This window comes from Globicephala melas, chromosome 5 (genome assembly GCF_963455315.2).
Source record: "Globicephala melas chromosome 5, mGloMel1.2, whole genome shotgun sequence".
Taxonomy (NCBI): domain Eukaryota; kingdom Metazoa; phylum Chordata; class Mammalia; order Artiodactyla; family Delphinidae; genus Globicephala; species Globicephala melas.
In genome coordinates this window covers 21,609,971-21,629,162 of record NC_083318.1, presented here as the reverse complement: position 1 = coordinate 21,629,162, position 19,192 = coordinate 21,609,971, and the positions used below count along the sequence as shown (strand labels likewise).

Here is a 19,192-nt window from a genome sequence, read left to right as displayed (position 1 = left end):
GATGACATCTTCAAATATTAATTTTAAAAACCTATATTTGGGGAAAAAGACTCTATGATCCTGCTGCAAATGTCAGATAAGAAGTAAAGATATTGGTTTATGGCATAGTCTTGCCAGAAAATTGTGTATTTTACAAATTAGCTTGGAGTTTTCATTATAATCTAAATTTTACTAAGTCCAAAATAAGGTAAACTTACTTTCATAACCTGTGGTTCCATTTTTCAAGATCAAGTTCCAATCAAAACCTTTTCAGTGATATTTTTCGCTTTTAACTGGATTCACTTTTAAGTGTCTTTTTTCTCTAGAATGGATTATTCTCATGAAGGTCCTTGAGAGTGTCACTAACTAGCACTAACTAGGCTGGGCACCAGGGATACAGGAGTGAGCAAGCCCAGACCTCTCCTCCCTAAACTGAAGCTTATATTGTGTCCAGAAGTTAATTTATATACGTACTGTATTCGCTGTCATGTGAAGTTATACGTAACTGCATGTGAATGAAGAAAGATGGAAAGATGGACATGTCAAATACGAGGGTAAATATACCAGATGAGATTCAAGAAACCTGGCTGGTAGCTCTGACTGGAGCAAATCACCTCTATGGCCTGAGACAGGATCTCTATTTTCCCTTCTTTCTCTTCCTTGAGTCTATGAGATTTTGAAAAGTATTTACATTAGTGATACTGAAAGGAAAAAAAGCACCATTTTATTTCAACCTGGTGAGGCAGACACTAACAATCCTACTTTCTCAATTATGCAGCTAAATTAAATGGCTGAACCACACACATTCTGCTAGCTGGCAGCAAAATCAGGAATCAAATCTAGGTCTCCTATTCCCAGTCTTACAGCCTGTAAGACTATAAAAGTTCCCAGAACACCAATGTTTGTCATGAAGACACTTCATAATGTCTAGCTGCATCTGAAAGAATCAAAAATCAAATTTAAACACATAAGGCATAGAGAGAATAAAATCACTTATAATACACATTCTCTAACTTAATTCTTTCCATCCATATCGTAAAGGGATGGCACACTAAACCACTGAGGTAAAAACACTGCCCCAAGGGACTCAGAGAACAAATGTTCTTAAGGATTGTGTTCTGAAAAAAATCTAACTGAATCCCATGCCTATGCTTCCCTGAAAACAGGTCATGGTTTATAAACCTAAAATGATGCACTGAAAAGAATGTATAATAAATGTGTTCAAGAGAAGAGTAATTCTCAGGGCTGCTAGATTTAGCAAATAAAAATACTGGATACCCAGTTAAAACTGAGTTTCAGATAAACAATGAATAATTTTTTAATATAAGTAGAATCTAAAATTCAAATTGTACGGGGTGTCCTGTATTTTAGTTGGCCACACTAGTCGTTCGATATTCTGTTCTTCCCAACTGAAATTACTGGCAGATAGACAACAAAGAAAAGGTAGGTTCTGTGGAGCATAATGAGCTCCAGGCTATTAAACCACTAACACTAATTTTATCGTTTAAAGAGCACAAAGGATCCTGTGTACCACATTGTGATCCTGTGTTTGATAACTGAACCTTTTGAAAGCTCTTGGATTAATAATTTGTGGCATAAAATTCTTCCTTAAATCAAGCCTTTTCATTTTACTGTCCAAACCATACCATATATTTAATAGAGAAAAAAACAAACTGCAATCTACTTATAAAACGGACGTTGACTAATTGCTAAAAATTCTTGGGACTTACAAAGCACCCCGAGAAGTTGTGTTTTTCAGCCATAAATTCAAAATTCCAATCATAATCTAGCATTTGCTGCCAATGGGATTTGTGACCAGTGGCAAACAATTTTCTTCTTCTGAGTTTCAATTTCATCCTCTACATAATACGGGAAATACTGCCTGTTCTACCTTCTTCATGAAGTGCAAGGTACTGACTGTCTTCAGCACAGTATAAAGTCAAGAATACCAAACTGGCCATCAGGAAACAACTCTAGTTCCAACTATAAGAATACACAGATGTGAGGCTGAACCAATCACAACTTCTCTAGAGGCCGTTTTCTCCAGAGTACAAGTCCTTCATTATAAAAATGGTCAGCTGTATGAACAGGTCATGAAGACTCCCACAACTTCTTATGTTATCAATAGGCCAGTAGGTGATGATTATTAGTTTGGTCAACTCCTGTCATCTCCTTTTGCCCCTCAGCTTCCCCATTTTCAAACAGGGGAAAGACTTCTTACTGCTTCACTCACCACACAGGGTTGATGTCTGAGACAAGTTATAAAATGCATGTGGGGCTTCCCTGGTGGTGCAGTGGTTAAGAGTCCGCCTGCCAATGCAGGGGACATGGATTTGAGCCCTGGTCCAGGAAGATCCCACATGCCACGGAGCAACTAAGCACGTGCGCCACAACTACTGAGCCTGTGCTCTAGAGCCTGCAAGCCACAACTACTGAGTCTGTGCGCCACAACTACCAAAGCCCACGTGCCTAGAGCCTGTGCTCCGCAACAAGAGAAGCCACCGCAATGGGAAGCCCGCACACCGCAATGAAGAGTAGCCCCTGCTCGACGCAACTAGAGAAAAGCCCACGAGCAGCAACGAAGACCCAACACAGCCAAAAATAAATAAATAGATAAATAAAGTTTTTAAAAAAGGAAAAGAAAATGCATGTGGAAGCATTTCAAAATCTCTTCCATATTTTTAAGATGTTGCTATCTCCTAGACCCTCAGTACTCATTCCAATGGAGATGTAGGGCTGGGGTAAAGAGCAATGGCTGTTCATTTCCTCATAAAGTCCAGCCAAGAGAATCAGAGGAAGTGAGGGGGAAAGAGGTCGTGTTCCAGGTGGTATGGGTCCACAGGCCGAGTGGGTCTAATAGCGTTTGGAAATAGGCTGGCTACATGCATCCTGAGCATTCCAAGTCCTTGTCCAAAGCAGATACTGCAGACTGTCATTTATTATAGAATCCCACTAAGTTTTCCCCCTAGATAGAAGAGTTACATCATAACTCTCCATAAGCTACATCCTAGCTATTTGAGCAGAAAGAATGAAATGCATGCAAGTTCCACAAAGGTATTTTACCCTCTGCTCCAAGCGCTAATAACTTAGAGACTCTGCTTTCATGTATAAGCAAGTCTTTGTTAACTGTCCTGCAATCACAAGCAGAGTGGCCCTCTTGAAGTCTTAGAGTTGATTTAACTTTTACAAGGCTGTTAATGAAAAACAATAGGCCCTGGACCTTGAAATAAAGCCACAGCCAAGGGAAATACAATAACAATTAATGCTGAGAATTTATAATCGATGACAAGATCCTGATGTTTAACATCCCATCCAAATCATTCCTTCTCTCCTCACCAAAATCTGTTTTATTATTCTCCAGTCATTTATTTCCTTCCATATTTTATTACACAAAAAACTGCTTACCTCAAAAATGAGTTGTATTAAATATCTTTTTAAAATGGGTAAATTCAATTTAGTTTTGTTTTTAAACTCTTACAATATGTCTTAAAATAACTAGAGAAACCCTGGAGGGTACCAGAATCAATGCTGGGAGTTATTGCTCTCAGGTAACATGCACCCATCTAACTAAAATGTTAGATTTCATGTTAGCTTAACATGAAAACCATCTGTGGTTTCAAACTTGTGGGTACCACAGCTGCTGCTCAGCACTCACTAAGGAACCCTTTCCCATACTGAGCAAGTAACGAACCCAAAAGATTGATATTAATTAGACACCAGGAAATAAAGCCAAGATAAAAACTTGTCATGAGTTTACCATAAATGTGACTTGGATTTTAAATCTCAACTCTTTTAAAACAATGAATCTAATCAGAAGTTTACTGTCTTAATATTCTACTTTACTGAAGACTCTTGCAGCTCAAACTGTCCATGCAATGATGATTTAATATAAAAATCAGTGTCACGAGGAATAACATTTAACACATTTTGATTTCATGAGGCTTCTTTATAGCACTAACAGCACTGCATTCTCCAAGACAGTGCTTCAGTGTGGGTAGAGCACACTACAAAACTAAATGAGTGCATGCACTCAAAAGGCCAGGCGGCCAGGTCCTAGCAGCTGCTGCAGGAAAAGGCTGAGCTCGACATTTCCATTGTCAGACATTTGGGGTCTTTAGACCAGGGTCTTTAGCCTCTTCCTGAGTTAAATTCCTCATGACATTAAATCTATGAGTCTTTTCATTGCTTCCATTAACAGTGATGCTGAACTTCAGTAGAAAATGGTGGGTAAGGGCCCTAGGTGGGACAGACTTAGGCTTCAACTCTGGAGCTGCTTCTAAGATAAGACCTCAGGTGCACTATTTACTCTCTCTATAAGATGGAGATAATGGCATTAACCCTCACAGGCTTCTTAAGAAAATTAAGGGAAATCATGCCTATACAGTGATGGCATAGAGTCTGGTACACAGTGTTTAATATGTGATAGTTACTGTTTTTAAGTTAATTGAACATTGTTTTTTTGGCCATGCCACATGGACTGCAAGATCTTAGTTCCTAGACTGGGGATTGAACCTGGGTCCTTGGCAGTGAAAGCACTGAGTTCTAAACACTGGGCCACCAGGGAATTCCCAAGTTAATCGAACATTAACTGGAATATATTTTCAAAAGCAATTAATTTTTTTGTAAAAATAAAAAGAATTTATTCATGGGTTTCTACAGAATAATGATGTTAGCCATTATTTCTTTTTAAGCTCCTAGTTTAAAAGCACTAATTTCTCTATAGAAACACCTGTGCAAAAAAAAAATTGTTTTAATGTTGGTATTTTCTCAAATTAGAATTGAAAAAACATAGACTCCCTAGACCAAGAACCACACTTACATATAACAAATTTTCTGAATAACACATAAAGATTAAGAGCTGAACATGTAGTTAAGAAAAATCACTTTCTATTACTACTCAGAACTTAATTTTTAAAAATAAGTTATAGAATTTGGGGGACGATTTTTTCAAAATATCACAGATATCATAAAACAGTTTGACAACAAATGTGATATACAACTAATTATCTATAATAAAAACCATAGCAATATTTCATAATAACCATAATTCTAAACTGGAGAATGATTTTAATACTTGATAAAACAATGCTTCAACACTCTGCTACAAGAGATCTGGGGGTTAAAGTTGATCCATTTCAGTTCCTACCCAAGGGGGCTTACTTGGGGGAATTCTGTAAGTAGGTTGATGCCTGGGTCTCAAGGAGGTTACCCAGGAACAGTAACATTTGCGGAGATTTGCAGAGTGCCTCAAACAAAACAGAGGAAAACGTTGCAAGCCCTGAATGGCCCACAAAACACAATGCATGATCGTGTTTTTTAAGTCTCCTATAAAACTTCACCCCTTTCTCTTTCTCTCCAGTGCTTTTTTCATCATTCATATGAATTAACCACTAAAACCAGAATTACAAAAAGTGTGTTCGTTTCCTGTCTAAAAAGGGATGGTTGATAATTTATATGGAAATGTGCTTTATCTGTAGGAAAAACATAAAAATAACTCACATAAAATATAATATAATGTATATATTTCTCCTGCTCTTGGATCCTCATTTTACACAGTTCTAGCTGCATTGTTTGTAAAATTTGACCTAGATCCACCACTCATACTTGGAAAATACTTAAAGGAAACTATTCAATCTAAGAAGTTGATACTCTGCTCCTCTGGTGAGAATCAAGAATACTTAGAGCTGAAAGAGATTTTTAAACTCATTTATGAATTTCTCTGCCTTGATTTCTCACCCCCTCCTACCTCCCATTTTAAAGCCAAGATTTATTAACCTGGGCCAGTCACAAAGCTTGGGACACAGTCGGGAGGTCTGGACTCCCATTCCAATTCCCTTTCCAGTACCTTACACAATCCACAAAAGGTTCTGTTTAAACCATTAATAAAAATTCTTCTAAAAAATGAGAAGGACACAAAGTCTATTAAATCCCTGTTCTGTTGTTCTAATTCCCACTTATCAGAATAAGGGGATGACTCTCAAAGTTTGCAATTATAATTAAGGTACTGATGATTCTCAAGGTAAAATAAATAGTAAACTACTGAAAATCACTCTATAAAAGATAAGGAAATATGTATTAGTTCCTTTAAATTTCTTAAGAACCCTAGAAGTAAATGCTATTATTCCCATTTCACAGAGAAAGCAAATAAAGTACCTAAAGGTCATACTTTTAAGAAAGAGGTAGTTCTGGGGTTGAAGCTTAAATCTGTCCTATCTGGGGCCCTTAACCACCATAAATTGAAGTAAATTTTAAAGAGTTCAGAACAGTGGCTCCCAACCAAGTAGTGGTGCCAGCTTTTGGGGGCATTTGGAAGTGTGTGTCACAATAATCAGGTGCTCCTGACATGTAGTGTCTGGGGCCCAGGGATGTTAAACATCCTGCAATACGCTGAACAGTTTCTCACAATAACAAAAAGTATCACTACCAAATGCCAAACAGCATCCCCTTTAAGAAGCAATGGTTTACTATAATGGAAAAGAATATGAAAAAGATTAATCACTTTGCTGTAAACCTGAAACTAACACAACATTGTAAATCAACTATACTTCAATTTAAAAAAAAAAGAAAAAAAGCAACAGTTTAGAAGAATAAAAGATTAACCTACTATAACAGTGTATCAAATGAAACAGGGGCTATCTGGGACACCTCCAAGTGATTCCTCCAATAATCTCTACTCTGATGTTACAGTGAGTAGTTCCCTTGCTTCTGGCATGGATTAGAAACAAATGCTGTCTAAAGTTATTTAATGTTCCCAAGTTTTCTCCAGCTATGAAAACATCTGAGAAGCTTACTGGGACCAAATATAAATAAAATGCAGAACTGCTTCACATGGTTTTACATTCAAATTTGACCAAGAGTTGGAAGAGAAATGTTTTGTAATTTTCCATGCATTCACAATCACATGTATGGAAAATGTTCCTTAAAGGAAAACTTACTTGCATCTGAAAGAAAACCTAATAACCAAAATCTATGCTGTAAATATGTAAACCGATTTGTTTAGCAGCTTAGAGATGGGAAAGATTGGACTAGATTGGCATGGCCCAATATGAGGTATGAGAAGCCCTGAGAGTCCAGAGCAATTATGTTTTGAAGATCTGTAGTTTGTCTATGGAAATGCTTCAATTTTGCGTTTTCACACTAATGACAATTAAAACCAAAAAAAAAAGTAAAAGATGTACACTTTAAATTACACTTTAAATTACTGGGATGACCACCTTATAATCAAATACTATCCTGCAATTTTAGCAGTCAAGTTTATATTTGTATTTACAATCACACTGCCGCCCAATGGTTCTGAGATAAAGAGAAAATAAAAGAGGTAGATTTAATATGTAAATGTGCTTTCAAGCCAAATAAAAACCAAAAGCTGGTGTATTGTGCTATAGGACTAAAAGTTTCATGATTGTTACGAGAGACCCAGTGGGAGAAGTGAATCATCACAAGGCAACTGTAGCAAAGGCAAGCTGACCTTACCAGAACCCCCTGCATCCCAATCAGGGCCATATTCACTGTACAAGTATGAATGTTGTCAATTTGCATTTGGCTAGAGTTTTATCATTTTATTCATAATTAACTTTTACATTTATTTTGGTATTACAGTTGCATAAATGCTATGATTAAATTATACCTACTCTTAAGAATTCCTCATTTAACTCACATTAAAATGAGAGAAAGTCAATACTAGGTATGGCAGATATCTGGAACTTCTGGATGCACTCACATCACTTTCTTTGGGGAATTCCCCTCCCCCCCCCCCACTGACATATCACACTATGCGTTACCTGCCCCAACAAAGTAGTGAGACAACCCTATTCTTCCCAACACAATGACTGGCCCAGAGGAGGCAAGTGATGCAAGCAAGGCCAAATAATTTTGAGAGGGCTGATATGGATAAGAAGGTACTTTTCAAACATGAGAAATTTAAGACCCACATAAACTTGCCAAGAAGAAACTTTTCCAGCTCATGAAGAAGTCTACCGGAGAATAAAGCCAATGCAGCATAGGGCCAAAAGGACAGATGGAGGGAGGAAGAGTGGGAGGGAGGGAGGGAGGGAGGGAAGGAAGGAAGGAAGGAAGGAAGGAAGGAAGGAAGACAGACGGACTAGATAAACATACAGACAAAAAGAATGTTGACAAGATTATTTCACACCCAAACCAATCTCCAGGAACGTCAATCATGTGAGTTAATTATGTACGAGTTCAAGTTGAGTTTTTGTCACTTGTGACCAAAAGCTTTTTAACTAAGATACTGGGGATCAATAAGAATGTCTTTCTTGGGCTTCCCTGGTGACGCAGTGGTTGAGAGTCCGCCTGCCGATGCAGGGGACACGGGTTTGTGCCCCGGTCCGGAAAGATCCCACATGCCGCGCAGCGGCTGGGCCCGTGAGCCATGGCCGCTGAGCCTGCGCTCCGCAACGGGAGAGGTCACAACAGTGAGAGGCCCGAGCAAAAAAAAAAAAAAAAAAAAATTTGAAAGACACTGAACTACATGATTTCCTCCAACTCTAAAGTTCAAAGATCCTGTGTGTGTGTTTTAATTATTTCATCAGCTTAAAAAATCAGGATCTGTATATGTACAGCTGATTCACTTTGTTATAAAGCAGAAACTAACACACCACTGTAAAGCAATTATACTCCAATAAAGATGTTAAAAAGAAAAAAAAATCAGCTTTTCTCTTCTTATGACCTCAGTATACTTATTATTACAAAATATAATAAGTAACAAAATTATTCAGAGAAGACAATTTGCAAAATGTTAATCTTACTTTACAATTCAGAATCAAGAGAAAGGTCTCAAAGAACACAGAAGCTAACAATGGCACCTAAGACTTCATAAAGCATGTTCACTACAAACTACAAATGGGGCACGTGGATATCTGTATCTCCATATATATGGCTTTTTTAAAGCTTTTTAGAATATTCATCAGAATGACTCTTATGAACTTAACACTCAGTTTTCTTTACCTGCCTTAAATATTTAGTTGGTAATAAGTATAAATTCCTACCAGTTAGAGAATATGAATAAAGCACTCACACCATGAAAAAAACTATGATTCAAAATAAAATGAGAATACCAAGTCGGTAAATAAGATTACAGAACTAAATATCAAATGAATGACTCAAGTGGAAAGACTTTCTTCAATTTTTATTCTTATGTTGTAATTCACAGGCACTTTTTTTTTTTTTTTTTACTGAGAACCTGATTTAACAGATATTTCCAAGGCCACATCAATCAGTTATAACATTGCTCAACTGAATCTACATCTGTCCAGCTAAAGTAATCTCATAAGAAGTCCTGCAAAGTCAGTAGCTAGTCTGCATTCTAAACTCAAAAATTAGTCATTTTCAACCCTCCAATATCAATCAACTCAGTGATTTATTTAACTGCCCTGCAGTCCTTACCAAAGGCTTTTATCCTAAGATGAGTTTTTATCCTACAATTAGCCCTGAGAACAAAGAAAAAGATCTAACTCAACACAACAGTTACAGGTTTAATAAACTGTTAGTTTGAAAAATATTTGGGGGACAAACTAATAAACACCAAGCACTTTTTTTTAAGCCTTTTCAAGTATGAAAGAACTCTTTTCCAAGCATTATTAAAATGTAGCAGGAAGTTCAATCAGTTTTAAGTTAATTCACATTTTCAAATATAGAGGCAGGGAAGCAACTTAGTAAGACATACTACTCTCTGTAATCAGATAAGGGTGAAGGTACAAACTTTACCCATACAATTTGAAAGTACTTTCAAATATTTTAAAAGAAATGATATCAGAGACCAGACTCAAGTCATTTCTTTAGGTGGAACTATTTAAAAAGGAAATTTTGTTGTACAACATAATCAAAATGCTAAAAACTGCTCATCTTTAGGTACTGAAGACGATATTAAGAAAATATTGGCAATTCCAATAGATCTTCAGATCACAAACTGAAAAAAAAAGCTACTGAATTGTACCACAAGCCTATTTAAGTGTTATACTAAGCAAATAGATTTATTTTGAATGACTAATTGCAATGCATTAGTTGTACCACAGTTTTAGGAATCATGATCTTGTATTGGGGGCTTTAAAAATGGAACTGAATATGAAACCTTGAGAACACTAGTGATAGTAGAGCAATGAGAAACATCATTTCAGGGGCTCATACGGATTCTTCCAGATTCAATCCTATCCAAATTCAATCCACATGAGTACTTTTAGGGCACTAAAAGGTATCTTCAAGCTGGCTATAAGGACCCTGGTTATAAGCAATACAAGGATAAAAGGACATTATTACACCAGAATTACCATAATGAAAATATTAGAAATAATATCAAAGCCAGACTGAGTCAATACCCACAGGATTTTATTATCTTCAACACTAGTGACTGCTTAACAAAATATGCTTAACAAAACGTGTCTGAAAATTGTGAGTTTATATTCCTATATGATCATAGAAACAATCATTTTTAAGATTGAATAGCAATATTTATTTTACACCTATCATCTGACTTTAAGATAATATCTTGCAAAAAAAAGTTACAGCTTTTAGAGATGAGAAAAAAATAAGAAAAGACAGAAAGAAAGAAAGAAAGAAAGAAAGAAAGAAAGAAAGAAAGAAAGAAAGAAAGAAGAAAGAAAAGAAAGAAAGAAAGAAAAGAGAGAGAAAGAAAGAAAGAGAGAAAGAAAGAAAGAATCCCAAACTCAGGACCTGGAACATCAACTAATTCACCACAGCTTTGCAGTGTCAAATAAAAGGTCTATCATAGAAAACTACATGCGAGTGTAAAACTTCTGTTTCTGGACTTTGATCCAAGTGGTCATAAAAAGTTGTCCTCACTTAGTATCTCCTATTTCCAGTATATGCCAAATATTCTCACGCTTTTGTCTAGTACAAAAACAGCAATAAAAAGTCAATCATATTACCCCTACAATTCTAAATGATCTAAAACATCGTGCACAATCACAGAGCTGATTAGTAACTAATGAAAGGTAAGTTATTCTAATAAGCTGTCAAGAATAACAACAGCTGTTAAAGTGGCATTAGCACCAGAAAGGCTTCATCTGTGAATGCACAAGCATTAAAGCCCTTAATGAACGCAGCATCTCAAACTCGTAGGACTGCAAAGTTTTCTATGATAGCAAGGGTGGAGGTTTTCCATAGGTTTTAGTTACTAGTCTCCAAGTAATTTTTATGCCTATAGATTATGTTACGAATCGTTCAACTGACACTCTCAAAATTCACTTAAACAGGTTTTGATTGCTGAAAAGCATCTATTTGTGTGCTGCAAGCTATAGCTTTTAAGGAGGTGCTTAGCTCTGTATTTGAAGATAATTATAGGAAACAATGTAATACAGCAGCAATAATTGCTTTCAAGGTCAACCAAAATTCACAGGTGTTTAAATGAGAATTTAGTGCCAGAACCTTCCTTCTATTCAGTGACTACTATTGAGTGCAGACCATTCAGTCTGGGGAGAGAATAGAGAAGCATGCATGAATGTCAAACAACAATTAAATCAAATAAGGTAGAAATAGTTCTATCAATGAGACTGTTTACAGGCACAGATGGCCAATCTCAGTGAATTCAAATTTATTTAAAATCTTAAAACTCGCCAAACGCCTCTACAGAGCTATTCTGTTGCATGGGTTTCCTGAATCACATACAGTATTCATTTTTTACATTGTGTAACAAAAGGGAAAAAAGCAAAGTAATGTGATCTTCTTGTTAAAGCAAACAAACAAACGACTTACTTGTAAAGTTAAGGTGTCTGTAATAAGATTTGACCACAACCATGTGAATCACACCGTGTTCAGCAGGTTGGCCTTTTTATAATCAACTAGTGCCCAATCTCTGGTTCTTATTTTAAGTTTCCAGTTAATGCCATCAAATATAAGCCCAAACTGGAATACTGTTTCTTGAAAAACCTCTGGCTACGCATAAGACTTAGATTATATTCTTCACACTGACAACTTTCAGCGCCTTGTAACTCCTAAAATTGAGGGCCTGCCCTACTCTTGAATGTCTTACACTTTCATTTTCCGGCTTACACTCAGCATAAACTCTTCTCTCAAGATTGTATACACACACATATATATCACAGAAAGGGCTCAGCCTCTTGTCAACATCAACTGTAATATAAAAACCCTAACTGAAGGTCTAAATTTTACACTAAGCAGTGTACTTTTGAGAACTGGGATTTTAATCCTATGCTACTTGGGAAAAAAAGTAATGTGAAAAGAAATGTAACTTAACTCACTCAATTTATTTTCCAAAAAAAAGTAACTCAAAGTTTTGGCAGGCTCTCAAAGTGAAGTGTTTTTACGTATGAGTTAAAACCTACCGCCAAACAATCCCAAGTTTATGTCTTTAAAAGGGGGGGGGGGGAGACAAAGGACATTTACTCTGATTTTAAAATAAGTAATTTTGTTCTTTCTTAATAATCTGCCTGAAGAACATCTCTAAAGAACATCCCCCTACACATTTAAAATATCAGCCCAGTTCTCCTGCCCATTCTCCATTCTATGCGCTATATAGTTCATTAAGGGCGGAAGAGTGGAAGTGTGCAAGGGTGAAAGCAAACCGGGGACAGATGGCCTACGAGGAGGTGACCTCTAAAAACTGTTGGCTCCCAGAAATCGATACTTCCAGACCTAGATGGTCTTAGTGCCTCACCCCAAACTCGCAGAAAAGTCCTCTTCTAAAAGAAACCACTTTCCATTCAGGGTTTATCCTCTGGTCGCTCCAGATTTAGGATTTTGATAGAAGGCGAAAGCGGCGAACAGGATTTTAAAAGGAGGGCGGAGTAATTAAACAGAAGAGATAAGATTTGCGCCGAAGCCACCGCCTCTTATTAAAAACCTCCGAAAGTGATCAAATCGACACCAACTCCGAACGTTCGTTAGAAGACGTAGAGTTAAAAAGCGCCCCATCTAAGACCTCAAAGTATTACATCCACGGGAAAGTAAAGGAAGACAAAAATCTCATAGAGTCCATTTTCAGTGAAGCGTCGCCCGCCGGTGTGACCCGGGTGCCACCCCCCAGCACCCGGCCCCCACCGCGCCCCCGGGGAAAGTGGGAAAGACGGGGAGATGCTGAAGGAAGTACCTTGTTTTGTCCCCAAAAGGCAACATAGCAAACGTGATGAGTTGGAGGTGCAGATCAGGCGGCCTCGACGGACCCTGGACTGCAGGAGGCGCCGGGGGCCGACGACGTGCCCAGGTGAGGCCGGTAACTCGAAGCCGGCTCCCCTACCGCCCCCGCGGTCGCGCCACCGCCCGCGGCCGCCCGTTCGCCCCGCGCTGCACCGGCCCCTGGCTGGGAACGCCCGGCCGAGTCGCAGCGGTGCGCCGGCGAGTGGGAGCCCAGCGCCCAGCCCCGGCCGGCCCTTTCACCATCACCGCCCCGCGTGCGTCTCCCTCCCGGCGAGGCGGCCAGCGTCAGCTGCCCGAAGGCCGCTGCCGGGAGCCGGCGACGGCGAGGTTCGGGCCCCTTCTCCAAAGGGGTGCGTCTGGGAGTCAGCCCGAGTCCGAGCGCAGCAGCCTTGCCCGCGCCCCGGCTTCGCACCAACTCCTCCGGCTTCGGGGCACCAGCCTGCCACGCACTCTCCGTTCCACCCTCCTAGCCCCTCGGCTTCAGCCTCAATTCCTCTCTGTCTCCCGCGAACGTTTCCCACGCGCGCCCCGACTGCTCGCTGCGCAGCCGCCTCCCAAAGGACAGGACCCCGCCTCCCAAAGGACAGGCTCCCTCCTCCCCGCCCTCCGCAGCAGGCGCCCCAGCGCTTGGCTCCGGACCAGGAAGAGCTGGCCTCTGGGGTCGCCTCGGGCCGCGGGACCTGTCACCCGCCGGGGTCCGCTCACCGCCGCGCCTCCCCACCGCCCTTTGTGTGCACGCCACGAACTCCTCCGCGGAGCCCGTTCGGCGGCGCCGCCTTGCGCGCAAAAGCGAAGGAAAAGGGGAGCGCGAAACAACCAGGGGACTGGAAGGGGGCAAAAGGCGACAGCACTCACTTTGGGAAGGTTCCGGCATGTTGCTGCCTTTGGGCTTCTTCGTGGTCTCGCCCCTACCCTGGCTTCCCCGCCCCGCCAGGGCCGGGGCGAAGAGAGACGGGGGAGGAGCGGAGCCACAGGGAACGCGTTGGAAATGGTGCTTCCGGAGCTGCAGGGAAGGGGCTTAAAAACTGTTTTGGTTTCGCTAAGGATTTTTAGGGGAACCAGGAGGCTAGAGAAGGGCTAGAGGAAGGCCTGTGAGCGCAGATATATGAAAATAATCTTGCTCCCAGGGAATACCGGGGCTGCCAGCGTGTGTGTGTGTGTGTGTGTGTGTGTGTGTGTGTGTGTGTGTGTGGCGGGGGGGGGGGGAGTCGGCACGTTCATTTTTGTATTTGAACTTTGTGAGCAAGTTGGATCGAATCCGACGGTTTTTCGACTGTACTGGCCTTAAAGTCGAGGTCTCTACACCGTAACAGGATCATGGCCCTACTTCAAAAGCAAAGGGCCTGAGAGTGGAGACGGTTTAATGGTTAACGAAGGGGAAAATTCAATAGGGGAGAGAGATCAGCCCCAGGTCACGCTCCAGGCCCCGGCAGGGTCTTCCGTGGGTCCTCTTCTTACCTGGTGCCTTTCCTAACAAAGTAAGAGAAGGTAAAGTCCCAGTGATCGTCCAGCCACGCTTCGACCGAGTCCTGGTCCCACTGCTGCTGCGGCCGCGCGGAGCCGGGGCCGCTCCGCTCCATGATCGGCGCGGCGCGTCTCTGCGGCTTGCTGGTGCTGGTTTTCCACCCCAGCTGGGGTCCCTCCCTTGGAGGAGCTGGACTCTGCCTCGAGACCCTCCCCGTTCGCCCTGCTCCAGTCCGGCCGGCTTTCGGCGAAGCTGCTCAGGCACCGGGCCACCCTCCTGCCGTGCCCCGCCTCTCCCGGTCCTCACCGCTCCCAGGTGTGGCGGGGTGCAGCAGCCCCGCGCTTTCCCTGGGGTCTGGCTGAGACTGGCTCTCGCAGTCTCTCCAGTCCCAAGATTCCGAGGCGGCCGCGGCGGCGACTGGCGAGCTCTCCGGAAGCCTAATGGCCAGGACTAGAAGGAAGCCAAGGCGGCCGCTGGGGTGCGCTGTGTGCCGAGCCGGCTCCAGAGGAGCGCGCAAAGGTGACTCTGGGTGTGTTCGCTGGGCGTCCCACTCTAGGAAAGGGAAGGTCGCGCTGTGGAGAACCATCCCAAGCCCAGAGAGCGGTAGCTGGGGTTATTTTCGCCCGAAAATGAGAGGTGGTGGTAGCCCGGGCACTTTTCCTCAGGCCTGGGAGAACAATGACTGTCCCGCCTCGCTTTCCACCAGCCCAGCGCATGGGTCTCGGAGGAGCGGGGACGCACCTTCCTCGGAGCTCCACCAGCGCAGTGGCTCAAAGCGCCCCAGCCAAGGACCACTCCTGGGTAAGGAGAGTTGGGGCGTGTGTCACCTCAATAGATTTGCAGGTCCTGGTGGGTAACTTCCAACAAAACCATTCCCGTGATTTAATGTTAATAATAACAATAATAATTATAAATTAAGTGCCTTCTCATCAAAGGCTTAATTTGCATTAAGCCCCTTTTCCTGACTGGAAAAAGAAAAAGGTAGATTGAAATACAATAATCACGATGGTTTGTGTATGAAGTCAGAAAACAAGGGCGTCTCCGTACAATTAGGTTAACGAGAGTACGGGCACTACCCAGGTATCAGAGCAGCCAGTTAGCCCAATTTTAAGTTAATTCATCATTTATACTGAACTGGAATTAATACACACACACCACGAAAAAAGTATCTGTTTAAAAGGGCTCAGCCTTACTACCCTGTTTTGTCCAATCCCTATCATGCTTTACAAAAAAGAATTGGTGTCTTCCTTTGCTTTATCCTCATCCCCATCTCCGTGCAGTTTTAGTATGGTATTTTGCCATGACCTAATTTTTTTGGCAAAATTAAACTGGAGCTGTGTTTCACAACGTGCGAATGACACCATTAGCAGTGATATACCAAAAGTGATTTAGCTGACATACTTTTTACAAACTCCTTTCAAAATATTCTTGGCAAGAATGTAAGACATTACTCACCACATAGAAACACATCATTAAACAGATAATATGAGAACTTTAAAAAATGTCTTCCAATCCCCCAATGCAATGGTTTATACTTCCTGCATTAAATAATTGTCCTTTTGTAACTTCAGTTTCTTTGAAACTTCATTGTTGTATGCAAGTAGCCACAAACCAATAAAAACCAAGCAAGGGAGTAGAGAATGAAGTAATGTATAATAAATTATATCAGATTTTAAAATGGGAGTTCTCTTCTAATTTGTTACTATGATAGTGATTACAGTGCTCATGAACAAAAGTGCTCAGTTTTTCCTTGTGGAAAGCCATGCGTTTCTCCTCTCAAGAGGTCAATTATAATTTAAAACTCTACGTCCTGCTAAAGATGGAGTGGATTTTTGGCTTGAATTGCTTGCCTTGGCTGGCTACCATGATTAAATTAACAGGCATTATCCAAATGTCCATTTTCTCTCCTAACTTCAAAGGGTTAAATTATCAGAAATCAGGAAGGCTTCCGAAAAGTTTGTGCAAGACAAACAATCCGTGGACTATCGCATCATGAGTTTCATTTCTGTGTGGTGTAGATGTTGGGTTGAGGGTTACTGTGGAGGCCTGTTAACCTGAGTGAGTATATCTCAAGGGATGGGGGATGAGGCATTTCAAAATGTTCTAGTCTCTAGAAAACTCAGATAAAACAATACCTCTTGTGACTTTAAAGTACTTTAAGTTAAGCATATTTTGAACTGGCCTCACCCTGGCCTTTTGTTCTACAGCTCCATTTATTCTTTATTCCAATTTGCCCCATTATTTTATGTATGTTCTAACTTTTTGGTATGGATTGCTCTAACCATCTCAAATCTTGTTTTAGAATAAGTTGAAGAATGAGTAAATAATAAACATTACCAGGAAATAACTTGGAAAATGATGTGAATGCTACTTACAACAAATGCAATGACTTAACAGAAAGCCCTCCAATGTATTCCCATTGAATAAAACCCAAACTCTCTAACATGGCTTACAAGGTTCTGCATGATTTTTACTGACCTCTACTGCTAAAGGTTTTATTCAAACAACTAGAAAAAACAAACAAAACCACAGATGATCAAATTCCTTTTCCAAAAAAGAGAACACAAATTATAAAAGTCATGACATCTTCCCTGCCTTTTTTTTTCAAATACCACATAATATCTTCTGTTTCCTTGCAGCAAACCTATATGTTCCAGGCTTGAAAAAATTGAGTAAATATATTTGCACATATAATGGGATCTAGGTTTCCCATTGTTGAACAGGAAGCTTAGAAGGTACATTGTGGTGTTGAAATGGAATTGGAGGTTAAAAATTAAATGTGTGTGTGTGTGTGTGTGTGTGTGTGTGTGTGTGCATGTGTCATGTGGGGAAATCCCACATGACAAGGAAATGCAGGCAGCTTTTAAGAGCTGTGGGCAGCCTCCAGCTGACTGCCTACAAGGAGCTCTATCCAGAAAGAAAAATGAATTCCTCACTCTTATAAAGGCAAGGAACTGAATGCCACCAACAACTGGAGTGAGTGCAGAAGCAGATATTTCCCCAGTCAAGCTTCAGATGACACCATGATCCCAGCCAATAAATTGATTGCAGCCTTGTGAGATGCTAAGCAGAAGACATCTTCATAATTGACATCTTAATAACACTGAGTCCTAGAATCTGTTAACATAGTATATTTATCCATTTATTCTGATCTTTTAAATTTCTCCCAGCAATGTCTTATAGTTTTTAGTGTACATGTCTTGCACATATTTTAATAAACTTATCTCAGTATATATTCCACTGTCACTGAGAGATACTAGAAGCAATGACATTCATGTGACTATGAGTACACTTAGTCCCAGATTTTGGTTTCTAAATACCACTCTTCACTTTAAAAGAAACCAGGAGTCTTTGGAGAAAAGATTCCAGGTTTGTGACAGGGAAAGTACAAAATATGCCTGGAAAATCTTGTTTTGACAGAAAATAAGAAAGACTTAAAAATGATACCAACATATCAGAACAGAGGACGTATATGAAAGGGGCTTCCAATGTACAAGTCTGAAGCAATTGGAATATCAAAATATATACTGATAGCAGCAAATTTTAAACCATTGACTAAAATAAGAAACTGTGATTCCATACTGATATAAATAAAAAACTAGATAAGCAAATAAATAGAAGAGAAAGGAATGTTCCTTACAGTAGAATGCCAACTAATAAATATAAAAGGAATCAAGTAATTAGAAAATTATTAATAGTTGCTAAAACTAATTAATGAGACTGTGATGATGGGTGGGATATCTACATAGCTTAAAGTATTTCCTCACATAAGAATCGATATTGTCAAAATGACTATACTACCCAGAGCAAGCTACAGATTCAATGCAATCCCTATCAAATTACCAATAGCATTTTTCACAGAATTAGAACAAAAATTTTTACAATTTGTATGGAAACACAAAAGACCCCAAACAGCCAAAGCAATCTTGAGAAAGAAAAATGGAGCTGGAGGAATCAGACTCCCTGACTTCAGACTATACTACAAAGCTACAGTAATTAAAACAGTATGGTACTGGCACAAAAACAGAAATATAGATCAGTGGAACAGGAGAGAAAGTCCAGCAATAAACCCACACACCCATGGTCACCTAATCTATGACAAAGGAGGCAAGAATATATAATGGAGAAAAGACAGTCACTTCAAAAAGTGGTGCTGGGAATACTGGACAGCTACACGTAAAAGAATGAAAGTAGGACACTCCCTAACACCATACCCAAAAAGAAACTCAAAGTGGATTAAAGATCTAAATATAACACCAGATACTATAAAACTCTTAGAGAAAAACATAGGCAGAACACTCTTTGACATAAATTGCAGCAAGATCTTTTTTGATCCACCTTCTAGACTAATGAAAATGAAAACAAAAATAAACAAATGGGACGTAATTAAACTTAAAAGCTTTTGAACAGCAAAGGAAACCATAAACAAAACAAAAAGATAGCCCACAGACGGGGAGAAAATATTTGCAAACGAAGTGACTGACAAGGGATTGATCTCCTAATTATACAAACAGCTCATGCAGCTCAATATCACAAAAACAAACAACCCAATCCAAAAATGGGTGGAAGACCTAAATAGACATTTCTCCAAAGAAGACATACAGATGGCTAACACATGAA

General features: G+C 40.2%; 1 protein-coding gene and 1 long non-coding RNA gene across 4 annotated transcripts in view; one reads left to right on the top strand and one right to left on the bottom strand.

Annotated features, from left to right (window-relative positions):
* PDE5A (phosphodiesterase 5A) overlaps positions 1-14,989 on the bottom strand; it is a 139,377-nt gene extending 124,388 nt beyond the window's left edge. The window contains exon 1 of one of the 3 annotated variants that reach the window (XM_060298993.1): positions 14,566-14,989. In XM_060298993.1, coding sequence (XP_060154976.1) covers positions 14,566-14,687 — 122 coding nt within the window. In that variant the 5' untranslated portion in view covers positions 14,688-14,989. Of the gene's footprint in view, positions 1-13,060; positions 13,725-13,962; positions 14,151-14,565 lie in introns of those variants that run through there. The other 2 variants (XM_030863963.3, XM_060298994.1) reach the window with 2 other exon arrangements.
* LOC115857170 (uncharacterized) overlaps positions 1-19,192 on the top strand; it is a 231,411-nt gene that overhangs the window by 191,259 nt on the left and 20,960 nt on the right. The window lies entirely within an intron of this gene.